This window comes from Mytilus galloprovincialis, chromosome 3, assembly GCF_965363235.1.
Source record: "Mytilus galloprovincialis chromosome 3, xbMytGall1.hap1.1, whole genome shotgun sequence".
Classification (NCBI taxonomy): domain Eukaryota; kingdom Metazoa; phylum Mollusca; class Bivalvia; order Mytilida; family Mytilidae; genus Mytilus; species Mytilus galloprovincialis.
The window spans coordinates 98029788-98044238 of record NC_134840.1 but is presented as its reverse complement, the minus strand read 5'-3'; the positions used below and the strand labels follow the sequence as shown (position 1 = coordinate 98044238).

Genomic DNA, 14451 nt, shown 5'->3' with positions numbered 1-14451 from the left:
AAATTAACACTTAAGATTAATCCTTTCATCGCACTAATTGGTTATGGATTACCTGGATACCTGGAGGTGTCACAATGATAGAATACGGATCAATACGTTTCACGGTGTCTTCCTCCTATTCCCACTTTTTAAAAATACTATTCCTTCTATTCCCACTTGCAAATAACAATAGATGTTTTGATAAATAATTTGTTTTTATAACATTCAGGGTTAATTAGAATTTCACTGCACAACGCAATCATAGGTTTGAACGTAGTTTTCAATTTAGACTCGTTTATATATATATATATATATAAAAAATAGCAACAATCAACATTCAATCTATCTAGGTGTGGATCAGTTTGTAAATAAACTGATGCAGTTACTAAATTAAATTATATAAGTGTCTAAGAATGTAACCTGATGGAATTAATGAGAGGGATGAAAAACAGTTCTACCCAAAACCAAAGGAATAACTCATGAATTTCATTCTATTTAACTAAAACAACTATTTGTTTAGATTTAAAAATTGTTATGTACAATAAACGGCAAAAATATCTTTTATATACCCCATCAATCAATATTTTAAACTTTTACACAAAAACGTCAAGCTACAAAGATATTTTTTTGTCATGCATCCGATTTCACCTAGATAGATGCACACGCCCGATGAAGCTAATTTGTTTAGCGAAATATTGCGTGAATAATGTATAAATATAACAACTAATTTTATAACACTCATTAGTGTGTTAAAGTTACATTCTTAGACACTTATATATATTTGCGAAAGCAAATTTACAGATCTAACATTGTTGGGTTGATGTTTAGACGAGTTGTATATATATATATATATATATATACTGAGACTACTATAACACTTATAGTAGTCTCAGATATATATACTTATATACAAAAATACCGACACGAAATGTTGAAACTTATTAATATATATATAGACAATATTTATTAGCACAAACACATTTACATTAAATGGTTATAACCCGAATAATCCAGTCGTTATATTACGATCACTTCGATCACTCCATCCTCGAGAAAAGTAGTGGATAGAGGGCGCTGAATTATCAGTAAAATGGTTATGGCATACAAAATTAAGACAATAAACTGACAATAGTTAATTTGATTATAATTATATTAGCGTGACAGTGGTATTTAATACATTATTAATGTTCATAAACAATTAAAAAAAGAACACAAACAAAAAATTAGGTTGCATATTAAAAGAAATACAAGTTATACAGATATTCTCAATAAAAAACAATCATTAATATACTTTATGGTGATTTTTTATAATGACTGGTAGACTGTTATTTAAAAGTGCAGTCAAATGCTTCAGTGTTATAGCGGACTGCAATTTAATAAAATTGAAATTAAGATTTTTATTAATATTTTGTATATATAGGTATCTCTATATATATGTCCATGTTTTGATAATTTTTTATTTTGTCCTTTATTTGCATACATACGTCTAAGTATGCTATAAATCAAATATTAAAATTTGTGAGTCAAATCGGTGGTTATATATATGGATTTGACAGCTAATGTCCCTTTAATAAGCATTGATACACAAATTATATATACTAAAAAGTTCTTAAAGAGTTTTAAAACATTTAGCTGAGCTCATAATATAACATTCAGTCAAGATCTCACACGAAGGATTTATATCAGCTAAAGATATGGTAAGAAAAGTTGATAATTTGTGAATGAATTTGACCGGTCATCTGAAAATAAGTTTGTTTAGTTATCAAGTGAACATGTAAACAAACACACGTGTTATTGTTTACCTATTTCACGGAAGTTTACATGACGCATGCGTACTTATCTTATCCGGGCACCTGTCGAAAACTCAATTTCAATATGGCGTCCCAAAGTGAGGGCGGAGGAAAAGATGACATTAAAACTCACTTTGTAACCCGGGAAGGGACGTACAAATTGATGCCATTGTCAGAATATTCAAAACCTACCCGAGTTCCCTATAATGGTCAAACTAACACTCCATCCAGAGTGTCATTCATTAATGTAAACGATGGTTCTCCGTCGCCAGATAGGATATGTTTCAACGTTGGCAGGGAATTGTATTTTTATGTTTATAAGGGCGTAAAAAAGGTATATTTTGCAAAGTTATGTTACAGAATATAAAAACAACTTGCATAAAATATATATGTACTTCACAATCACAAAACACCACTCCAGGTATTGTCAATTTTGCACCAGACTTGGAATAAATACACATAAAATTTATGACGAAACCGGTATTTAAAATTGAAGTCCGTTGAGGTTTGAATCTTATGGCTTTTACCGGCATTTTTTTCCTCTGAAATACTAATAATTAATTTATTAACCCATATTTGCATTCAAAGAAATATCATTGCAGAGGATGCATTGTCATGTTTTATTATGTCTATGATGAATAGACCAATTTCAGGTTTGTCTGCCGTAGAAGGAAATAAATGTTTTCCTGTAGTGCTTAGAATCCCAGCAGGAAACATTTGACAACACACTGTAAATGTGTATTGGTATAGAAGAATGCAGGGTTCATATTTATTTTTTGCAGAATTTTGCATTTAATTTGTTGACAGATGTGAATATGGTTTTAATTAACAGCCGCCAATCTTCAATGTTTTAGGAGTCAAATTATTATTTCCTATAAAAAGTCGTAGAACAGACAATTATTGTTGATAAAAAATGTTACTTTTATTGCATGAAACTTTTTTTTACACTGAAACATTTAACATTCATCATGTTCATTGTAAACAAGGAAAATAACGACCTTGGTATTGGGTACATGTACATGAGGCGAAGAACATGATAAACTAAGAAAACTGTCTTGTGCTTCTACATTGTATTTTTTACACCTGAAAGACATTCCCAAAATTCTACTATGTAGAAGTAAGAAGATGTGGTAAGAGTGCCAATCAGACAATTCTCCATCCAAGTCATAATTTGTAAAAAGTAAACAATTAAAGATCAAAGTATAGCCCTGTTTGTTAAGGAATATCGTATATTATTTAGTAAAAAATGAGGGGTAGGAAAATGTCAGTCATCAATAAATTAGCAACCCTAAAAATACTCATAAAACATCAACATAATTGTCATAATTGACAATAAAAAACTCTGTATTGTATCAACATGATCAAGAGTTCAACATTCAATGTATGTATACACCTAAAACTCGTAAAACATCAACATGATCAACATACACCTATAAAATCTTTATGTACAAATGTAGGTCAAACTCATCAAGTTGTAATTGGAAAAAAATATTGTGCATTGCTATGCAATGGAATCGTAAAAATTATGAACAAACATATAAGATTTTGTATTTATTCTTCAGGCTGCAGATTTGACAAAACCAATAGACAAGAGATTATACAAAGGGACATTTCCTACATGTCATGATTTTAATAGAATGATTATATCCAGTGAGAGTGTTAGATTGTTAGTAGGATTTACTGCAGGACAGCTACAGCTTATTGATCCTATAAAGAAGGAACTGGGAAAACTTTACAATGAAGAAGTTTGTATTATTAAGTATTTAAAATCTACTCTGAAAGAGGGGGGAAGGGAGGCAGGACAGCTACAGCTTATTGATCCTATAAAGAAGGGACTGGGAAAACTTTACATGAAGAAGTTTGTATTATTAAGTATTTAAATGTCTACTATGAAAGAGGTTTTGCTTTTACTACGACTTGATTATAAGTGTTTCTATCCACCTTTTGCAGTTCATTCAAAATTCCTACACACGGCAATTTGTATTATAAACTTATAAAGCATATATATATATATATCATACAATTCCTACACAATGCAATTTGTATTATAAACTTATAAAGCATATTATATATTATTTAATCTTTAAATTTAAAATGGGTAGGAGTTACTGTCCAGTAATCTGTTAATTATGATTTTTACCTATTTTTTTATTTTTGTTAAGGCCTAAAAAAAAAAGATATGTGTTTCCGGTAACATCATTTTGAAAGATAGGGTCGGTAGGTCGGAATTCTTTTTTTTTTTTTTTTTTTTTTTTTGACATCGTAAATGTAATCCGGAAAATTATCATGTTTTTTCCAAGTCCGGATCTGTAATTAGTTTCAAAAACCGGAAGTGTGCCATTTGCAATGTTTTGAAGCACCTGCTGTGCAAATTTCTTGGATTTTAACCTATTTGGAATACCTTTTGACATTAATAAAATGTTTAACTTGCTTTCTATGCAAGAGGAAGCAAGAGAGAAAAAATATTATGTCATCTATCAGAAGCCTGTGTCAAAAACAGGGTCGGTTGATAAACTTTTTTTTTTTTTTTTTTGGAAGATCCAATAAAAAAGTTAGGGTCGGGGCTAAAAAAACAGGGTCGGTCGGGTTACCGGAAACACGGATCTTTTTTTTCTCGGCCTAATAAAATAAATCGACAAGATCTATAAATTATGTTATCATTGCCCTTAAATGAAGATTTTCACCATTTTGGATTGTATGTTTTGGGCAAAACTTGTTTGATATCTACAAAATGTATTAGCTAGACAAGATCTGCATATATACATTGTACATATATAACATGTAGGTCAAAAGTGCTGATAATTGCATTGTCAGTCCACTTCTTAGTTATTGGCCCTGATGTACCCTTTTACCTAATTATGTAATTTAGGCAAAAACTCTTAAAGATAGAGAGAAACTGAAAAAGAAGAAAAAAGATCAACAATACAATATAAAAAAACAAGACATCTAAATCATGAATTAAATTCTGGTCTTACAATATAAATGTTGAAGATTGGCCATTGTTGAGTATGCACATGATGTATTAAGCAGTGTTCTCCCCAGGATTTTTGGATAGCACCAGGGTAACGCGTGACGAAATGAATTTTACAATATTGTGTGTCGCGTTGTGTCGCTTATTTTTTTCTTGTTAGTTTTTGTCATTACCTTTTTGCCTTTGTTTTGTTTACTATGGTACTGTGTTGTATGGACTTTGGGTCAGAACATTATTGGTAGAAAAAGTAAATCAATAAAACAGTTTGTATACTTTAATATCTTTGAAAAAGAAAAGAAAGCACAATTAGTCTTTAAACTAAAGTCACTTCTTATATTTTGATCAAGCCATTTTGTCCCAATACTTGTAGTTACACTACACATTCCCCATGTTAGATTTGACCATAACAATGAACTTTGAACAAGATTAATTTTTGATACAGAATCTTCAGTAAATTAAAAACTTTCTTTTCTTTTTAACAACAACAAATTAATTTATTTTCTTATGCATATTAGTTTTTACTTTAAATTATTTATATATAGTTAAAATATTTTATTTCTAATATGAAAGTAATTTTAAAATTTATATTCCTATTAAATTTAGGCATTTATAAGCTTTACATCCATTATAATTTGAAAATTACTACCAATTTGATATAAAAGTCTGTGTATCAATAAAGGTATGATTCTCTAAAATAATTTGCAAAACATTTTTGTTGGTATGTTCTACGAAAGTTTTTATCCTTAATGTAACATTCTAATATAATTTTGCATTCAATTTGTACTTTATTTTAATTTTCAATGAGAAATTATATGTGAGGAGCATTTATTTGTAATAAGCAAAATCAGGGGAAGTAACTCCACAATTAATTTCTAACAGGCAAATTATTTTGACTAAAGACTGGCGTAATAGAGTTCATTAACAAATGTCTGCTTATCCCCTATTACAAGTCTGTTAATAAAAAAAGATGATCTCTTAATTAATAAAAACACAAGAGAATCATGTACATCGATTAAATCCAATCATCAAGGTTAACCTCAACAGGTAAATCGATCACGTGGTGTAAACAATCTACTTGTCAATACTGGATTTAACTGGTTAGAACTGGTCAATTTTCATGTAAAATTTTAATCCTCACTGAAAGTTGAAGTCATCTGAAACTTTACCGATTTTGATACGATTTTTTTTACCGAAAACTTTAGCACCACGGAGAAAAATTATACATCGCGGCAAGAACGATACCACCGCGGTAGAAAATTATACATCGCGGGCCCGTGGTCCTTTAAGGGCCTGGGGAGAACACTGTATTAAGCTTAGACCTAGTTTAGGAATTGCTGCCATTTGCCGGGACAGTCAAAGTGAAGAGTGCAGTTCATGTTCAAAACAAGGAATTTTTCGTCTCTTATATCATCAGGATCATTAGATTCCTTATTTATTTTACTCCAGGTTTATGTAGCTTTTATTAGGTAAAACTAAACCTTCCTGTATAAGAGAGGCAAAATCTACCAAAGGGACATTCAAACTCATACATTTGTAAGGCCAAAAAAGAAAAGGACCAACAGCTAACAATAGTACACAAAATATAACATAACATAGAAAACTAAAGACTGATCAAAAGATAGACCAACAAAAACTGGAGGCGATCTAAGATGCTCCTGAAGGGTGAAATTAAAAATAAATAATTGAATTTGTCACCATGATCATTGGCAGGTGTACATGTTATTAAATAGATTGACATAATTATAACATACCTACAATGTAGGCCTGTATTCTTGTTAGTTTAAGTGAACTAAGACATTAAAAATCAGACTAATCATCTTGGTCTTGTACAATTGGGTTCATTATCATATAGCATTAATATGTTTCATCAAGAATATGCTTTTAAAATTGCATTTAGTGTCTATGATATATTTTTTTTTTTCAGAGATTAATAGACAAAACCAAAGTCACATGTATAAAATGGATCCCTGGATCAACCAATCAATTCATAGTATCACATTCTAGTGGCCAGATGTATATTTATAATGAAGAACTGCCGTGTGGCCCCACCCCTCCTCATTATCAACCGTTTAAACAAGGAGACAGTTTCTCAGTGTTCACATGTAAAACAAAAAGTACCAGAAATCCATTGTACAGATGGATGGTCGGGCATGGACCAATTAATGAATTTGCATTCTCCCCATGTGCTCAGTATCTGGCCGTTGTGGGACAAGATGGCTACCTGCGTGTTTTTAATTACAATTCCATGGAATTAGTAGGATCAATGAAAAGTTACTTTGGTGGTTTATTATGTGTGTGCTGGTCACCCGATAGTAAATACATTGTAGTAGGAGGTGAAGACGATTTAGTAACAGTTTGGTCTTTTATTGAAAAACGAGTTGTTTGTAGAGGTCAAGGACATCGATCATGGATAGGGGTCGTTGCATTTGACCCTTATACATCAGTGTTTAGTGAAGAAGAGAGTGACTCTTCAGACAAAAAGACTGGGTCTGGTAATCATGAAAATGTTGTAAATGGTAGCCTACAATCCAATAGAAATTCATTAGAATGTCCGTCAACATCATCATCATCGAATATCACTACATATCGATTTGGGTCAGTGGGACAAGATACAATGCTATGTTTATGGGATATTACAGAAGACATTATCAAACAACCATATGGACGCTCACGGACAAGTATTCTGGTCACACCAAACGCTTCACATACATTACCTAGATGTAATAGTTTACCGCAGTCCCAAAAATCCAATTCAGTAGCAAGTGACCTTAGTTTAGATGGGAATGCCCATCCTGTGACTAATCATACATCTAGTTTAAGTACAAAATTTGCAACATTAACTTTAGCAGATAGAAAAGAAAGCCAAGAAAGGAAGGAACATAAAAGAAATTTTAGTTTAGCAAGTCGAAGTGTAGACAAAAACAGTATATTAAGATCTAACCATGTAAAACCTGTAGACGATTCAATTAAACTGTTAGGCACATCAGCTTGTCCTCGATTAGAGGAATCACCCATCTTAGAACCTTTAGTGTGTAAACGAATAGCATCAGAAAGATTAACTGAACTTATATTTCGGGAAGAATGTATAGTGACTGCTTGTCAAGAAGGATTAGTTTATACATGGGCTCGACCTGGTTGGACGTGTCCACAAGGGTATGCGGTAGGTACCACACTCTAATTTCCATTCAATATCATTGCAGAAACATTGTTTACTAATACTACATGTATGTAAAGAACATATATACATTTGCACTTATGTACATGAATATAAATACTGAGTTAGATGTGCACAATAGGTTCTGGAATAAATAAAGGAGAAGGTACATTTATAACATGTTTAAGGCCTGTTTAGTGGCCTTTTGAATTAAAACAACAAAAAGTTATTAAAAAATTTATCAAATTACATCTTTACAAATTGTTAGATGTTCATTAATTACTGATCATGCAACATTACATGTGACAGAGCCTGAAAACTGACCTTTCATTAATATAATTATATAAATAAAAATATTAATGTTAGGATTAAAAACATACAAAACAGGTGTTCTACATGCTTTAAAAGATATATACATCACATTCAAATATTTATTATAACCATTATAACTATTGTTTAATGAATGTTAACATTGAATTGCCAACAATTGCCATGAAAAAAAGAGTTGCAAATTATTTTAATCTAAATTTGGTTAAAAAGCTTCCCTACATTTGCCTACCCTTTTAAACATGTTAAATATTTATAATACATTAATCAATACATATATATGTTCATTAAAGACTAGATAGCTATATATATATATTTTTTTTTCAGAATACAATGCAGCACACAGTTGTTAGTCCACAAGTTGGAGGTACTGTTGTTTAATTGTAAATCATATTTTATTTAAGGGCTATTCCAGAAAAAAATGTATGGGGGGGATGGAAGGCATTTTTTGTCAGCACCCGCCACCAAGACAATTGTAATTAAGAATTATAGTGTATTATAGTGTGAAAAGTTGCTCTGATACCCATCACCCATGTATTAATTTAATGTGCCTTCCAAACACACCCCCCCCCTACTTTTTTTGCTGGAATAGCCCTAAGTCCTGATGGACTTGTTCTTCAACTTTCAAATTATGAACTAGTATGTTGGAAAATCTTGCTCAGCGTGTCATTCTAGTTTAAAGCATGTTAAGTATTCATTTCTCATTAACATGTTTGCATCCTGAATATGCATTTATTGAACGCTGGATGTTGAATAGCTATCCATCGTCATCATCCCTCTTCAAAGCTGATCAGGATAAATATAGTATGTCTTACCCTTGAGGAAGAAATCATAATCTTAAAAGTTTGTATATATATTTTAATTCCATCACATAAGTTTTTAAAAATAAAAATTAACAGTCCACCTTGGAATTTGAATGAAACTTAACAAACGGTATGAAATTCTTAATTCATGGCTCAGCTTTACCCATGAAATAGATGAAAATGAGTACGAAACCAAGAAATGAGGAATCTACAGTAATTATTAAAAAGTATTTCGTTATTAAATTTAAGAAGTTTTTATAACCATGTATAGTTTTTCTGGAAAAGTAGTGCATATTTTATTATTATGAAAAGCAAGCTATTGTACATTGTTTATGGATTAAAACAAAATTTTCTAATGATTTCAATATTATTTTCAGAAGTTTACCAAATGCAGTTTTAACACAGAGAAGATGCCTCCTGTGGACCCTGAGTCGAACCCTACAAAATGTGCAATGTTTCTCCACAAACCAATGGAATAAGTGCTAAGAGGGGAGACAATCTATCTGACTGTGATACATGGGTTATGTCCCTTCTTGATGTGATTTAACTGTGATCTTGTGCTACCTTGTTACAGCTGATTATTTGTCACCTATTGTTTGTGTGTATAAGTGTTTGAGTGTGTATTGTAAATGAGCTTTGTGTGAGAATGGATGCTTATGTGTCAAAGGGCACATTTGCTATGAGTATAATTAACAATGTTTTATGTTATTAAGAATTACATATATGGGTTACAGAATTATGTTCAAAGCCCTAAAAGAACTTTCAGTTGAAAATATTTATTTACGGAAAAGTTATATTTCTAAATCTAAATATAATTGTTAAGTATATTCCCTTTGTTGTAGTCCGATTTGGTCATGTTCCCATGCACTTCCAATATATATATAATGAGCAATTAATGGTTTAGATATATATAATATACTATCTTTACATTTCATCTGTGGCCATCCAAAAGTGCTTACATGTCATTTTTCTCAGCAGTTTGATAAAAATTTGTGAGGGTGTGTACTTTTTTTTTACTGGGCATGTCATTTCATGCAGGAGCTGCACTGGTCTAAAAGAATTGTAGCCAGCATAGAAACTTTTTTTGTCAGAAAAATCAAAAGCATCTTAAATTTTGTTGCCTGTTTCAAAACTCTTGGATATAGCCCCCTATTCTCTTACTGGATATGCATCATACTTTTTTTTTTTTTAATTTTAAGTTCTTTCATGTAAGTTTAATTATTGATAAAGTTATGTTAGATTTCATTGTTCATCATAAGCATAAGTCATTTGATAAGCCTTCCTAACTAAGATTTATTTTATTTGTTTATTGAGCAATTAGGGTCCATCCACATGTATGATAGTTTATTTGATTTAGAAAACAGAGCCATAAATTGATGAACAATATATATTTATTTTTTTTATTTTGACCTTTCTGTACTTATAAAGCTCTTGATTCATGTAGTTGATTCATGTATCAAACTTTTAAATTCTGTATGGTTTTTTTCTGAACCAGAAATGTTGTCAGACATCTATTGCAAGATAGAATATAAATTGTAGTTGGTGATATTGGCGATGCCCAGTTCAACCACTTTATAAATATGTGTGCAGTAGTCACATGTTCAAATGCCATTCACTATAGACAAACCATTGATGTAAAGTTTTTGGCCTACAGAGAGACAAAATATTATTTAAGTTATTGTAATATTGATTTTTTGGAATCCACTTGCATTCACCACTGCAGAATGTTTTCTGCAATTATCTAAAAAATACCCAAGTATAAAGAAGAAGGCTTGCCTTTTAAGTAAAAAAAATTAGATTTTGAAACAAAATTTTCATTCAAGAGTGGAATCTGGATAAATCAGATTTCAGAACTACTACTAATTTTCTCTTCTGTCTGTTGCAATTTCATACTGTTATTATATAAGAGACCAGGCATGAACCAGTTTCTTAACGTGAATAATAATGGGACCAAACTTAAATATGATGCCTGCTTGATTTTACTTGGTAGTAACACATCAGTTTCCCAAATATACATAAATGTTATATTCAGAATGTCCAGAATTTAAAATTAAAATCCAAGAAGGGAAAATATAATATTAATACAGTAAAAGTGCATAATCCATGAGAATTTAGTTTAAAATATGATCCTTAAAAAGAAGTAGTAAATCTCTTTTAGGGACGACATCAAAAGTTCAATGAAGGATAAAAAACTTAATTCACCTAGTTTTTTCACTGACCCCCACCTCCCCCCTCTTAACTTAATTTGGGAAAAATTGATTGACCCATATGGATACATGTAAAAACCAATGTCGGATAACCAAATCTTGCAACAGTTCAACCCCCCACCCCCAAACTATTTGAATTAAGTTTTTTATCTTACATTGATCTTTTGATGTCGTCCCTTACACGACTAATTTCTATTATTAGCATTATATTTGACAATATTAAATATTGATAAGAATGTTTTGAATTGACTAATCAGAGTTGGTGTTCTATCAAGAAAGACAATAATAATATAGAAATCTACATTAGATCTGATATTTATCTTAGATTTTTCACATTAGTTTTATAAACAGAAGCATTTTCTCCTCATCTAGGTAGAGGATAAGTAAAGACATAATATTTCCATTTTCATAGCATGATATTCATTATGACAGTATAAAACCTATTTTTTCTAAGACTTAAATTTAATGTGTAAACTTGATCGGTAGCTTATAAACTCTACTTATTTGTATTGTTTATATTAGTTTGGGGCAAGGTTTACACACTAAGAATTACTAGAAAAATGACTTCTTTAATACGAATAATTCTCAACCCAAATATGTTTTAGTGTTTTCTTTTAATTTCATCTTCCTTTGAAACACAGGATTGCATTCTTGTGTATGGTGCATGAATGTATCACAGTGAAATTGAGAGGGGTATATATGTTAGAAAGGATTTACTGACACATGGTCTATCAAATTGTAAACCAAGTGAAAACTTGTTATAGATGAATAACATTCAAGTGTTTTTTTTCTGAGCAAATTGTATAAAATTTAATTCAATGTATTTACAAACTAAAAATATTGGATAATAATTATGGACAGAAAGTCAGTGAAAGGTAAAAAAAAAAAAAAAAAAAAGGCTATCAAAGTATAACAGGGGAGATAATTTAGATTGTCTCCCTTTAAAGCCATTGGATTAAAAATAAAAAACTTTTTAGTTTCAACTTTGTCATTGTGATAACTTTTTATCAGGGTTAATAACTCTCTTGTATTTTGGAAAGTTAGTTATTTTGAGAAATAATAGCAGATACTTAAATTGAGTATTATAAATGTCTTTCTTATGCCAAAGATATGTTATAAAACTCAGAAAGACTTTTGAAATTTTGGAAGACACAAATATCAACAACTTTGACATTCATCTTTATTTTTAAGGGAATTTTCTTCCTATGATTGCAATTTTTATAAAGCCTTCCTTGAAAATCAAGTAAATTCACACATCTGACTTTCTTTGAAATCAACTTTTGGAGTTGACATAATTATTTGACATCATAAAATGCTATTCCCTGAATGAATTTCTGCAAATTTTCTTCAGTCGACCTAATTTCTGCGATATTTGAAAACAATTATGACCTAGGGATTGAGTTTTTGGAAGAATCAAGTTTTTTTCGAATTTTTAAATTACATTTTGTATTATTTATATTTAATGACAAGTTGTTATTTTTAAGTTCCACAATGACACAGTCCAGTCATTGAAACTTGTAAAAACATGAACACAGTCAAAGTAAATACTACAAGTTTATACATTTTCAAAAGTTACTTATGCTATTCAACAGTACAGTGAATTATGGGCATTATGTCAAATAGTAAGGCTTTACAGTAGTGCATGTTAATTTGTCCAATATTTATAACTATAACTGTATATTCTAAAATTAATGTATGCAAATATTTCTATTGTGGTCTAAGATCATTAATGCGATCAAACGAAATTTTGTTTCAAACAATTCCGAATGTAAGATGCTCTCTTTGATCAATATACAAATACACATCCCATCTTACATTTCGCCCCAATAATAAATAACTTAACAATAGGAGGAATTACTTTTTTTAATCAATTTATGATTTTCATATTCATCATAGACCAAAAGATAAGCTGTTTTTAATGAAGAAAGATTTTTTAATTTTTTGTTGAGATTGTTGAAGACTATGTATGTATGAGATGCATGCCTTGAATACTTAACTTTGTATTTTGAAAGGCTTGTAATAGTTTATATTATAAAACACCTTTAAAACCTACTTGTGTTATGCGTTTTATTTTGTTAGGTTGTGGTCATTCATATATACCACACTTTTCTTATTCATATTTATGATGTCTTATATGAGCCAGATGTGGGCAATATCATCTTCGCAATGGTTACGATCCACTCCCGCTCTCTCTTTACTAGCAAAGATGGGACAATATGGGCAATAAGGGTAACCCTTGATTGGCCATTTTTGTTTCTACACTCTTTTAACCTAAGTCTGCATGATGCAAATTCTATGAACTCATACACAATACTTCAAACCATAAATACCAGATTGACACTGAATGTTTTAGAGTTATGTCCCTTTTAAACTTCAATTTGGAATATTGCAAACAGTTTTATTTCACTTTAACTTCAGTTTTTTGCACCAAAAACTAATGAAATTCATACACAATGCTAAAAACCAACTAGCAAAGGGTTTTGGTTGTGACTCATTTACTGATCTAGAGTTATATGACCCTTTTTAACTTGGGCAATTGCAAAGCTTGAACAGAGGCATTCAAGTTCTAAGACACAGTCTTCTTTTATCTTAATGAGAAGTGCCAATTCCCTAAAAATTTTATTTTGGAACAAAAAAATACTGAACACAGGAAAAGTCCATAGTCAAATTACAATATCAAAAGCTCAAACACATCAAACGAATGGATAACAATTGTCATAATCCTGACTTGGTACAGGTAATTCTTATGTATAAAATGCTGTATTGAACCTGTTTTTATAGCTAGCTAAACCTCTCTTTTGTATGACATTCATATACAATGAGATTATATTAACAATGATGTTTAAACATAACAAACAGACATAATAGATATTTTTTTTTTTTAAAGCAGTACACTAGTCAACATTGTGTTATAATATTAGTAACTTACATTGGCAAACTAATGTGTAACAAACAAACGTATTATTTAGACAAAAGCACATGATCAACAATGAAAGACAAAATTTTCCATAGCACAATAACATAATGAGGGGATGTATAAGTACAGAACCACATCATATGTACCAAAGTAACACAAAAATGCATACAGACAAAGCACATAAGTAATAGTGAAAGATAAGAATATAAAAATTTACCATAACACAATTGCACAATAAGAGGATGTATAAGTAAAGAGTCAAGTTGATGGATTTCACAGAAAACTGACTAAACAGTAAAAGTG

At 30.5% G+C, this 14451-nt stretch overlaps 1 protein-coding gene across 1 annotated transcript; it reads left to right on the top strand.

The window, feature by feature from the left end:
- The first annotated feature begins 1830 nt into the window (after positions 1-1830).
- LOC143069503 (WD repeat-containing protein 20-like) lies at positions 1831-13283 on the top strand. Its single transcript, XM_076244182.1, has 5 exons — positions 1831-2103; positions 3332-3514; positions 6665-7900; positions 8549-8588; positions 9402-13283. Exons 1-5 carry the CDS (start codon positions 1855-1857, stop codon positions 9422-9424), a joined length of 1731 nt encoding a protein of 576 aa, XP_076100297.1. The 5' UTR covers positions 1831-1854; the 3' UTR covers positions 9425-13283.
- The last annotated feature ends 1168 nt before the right edge of the window (positions 13284-14451 follow it).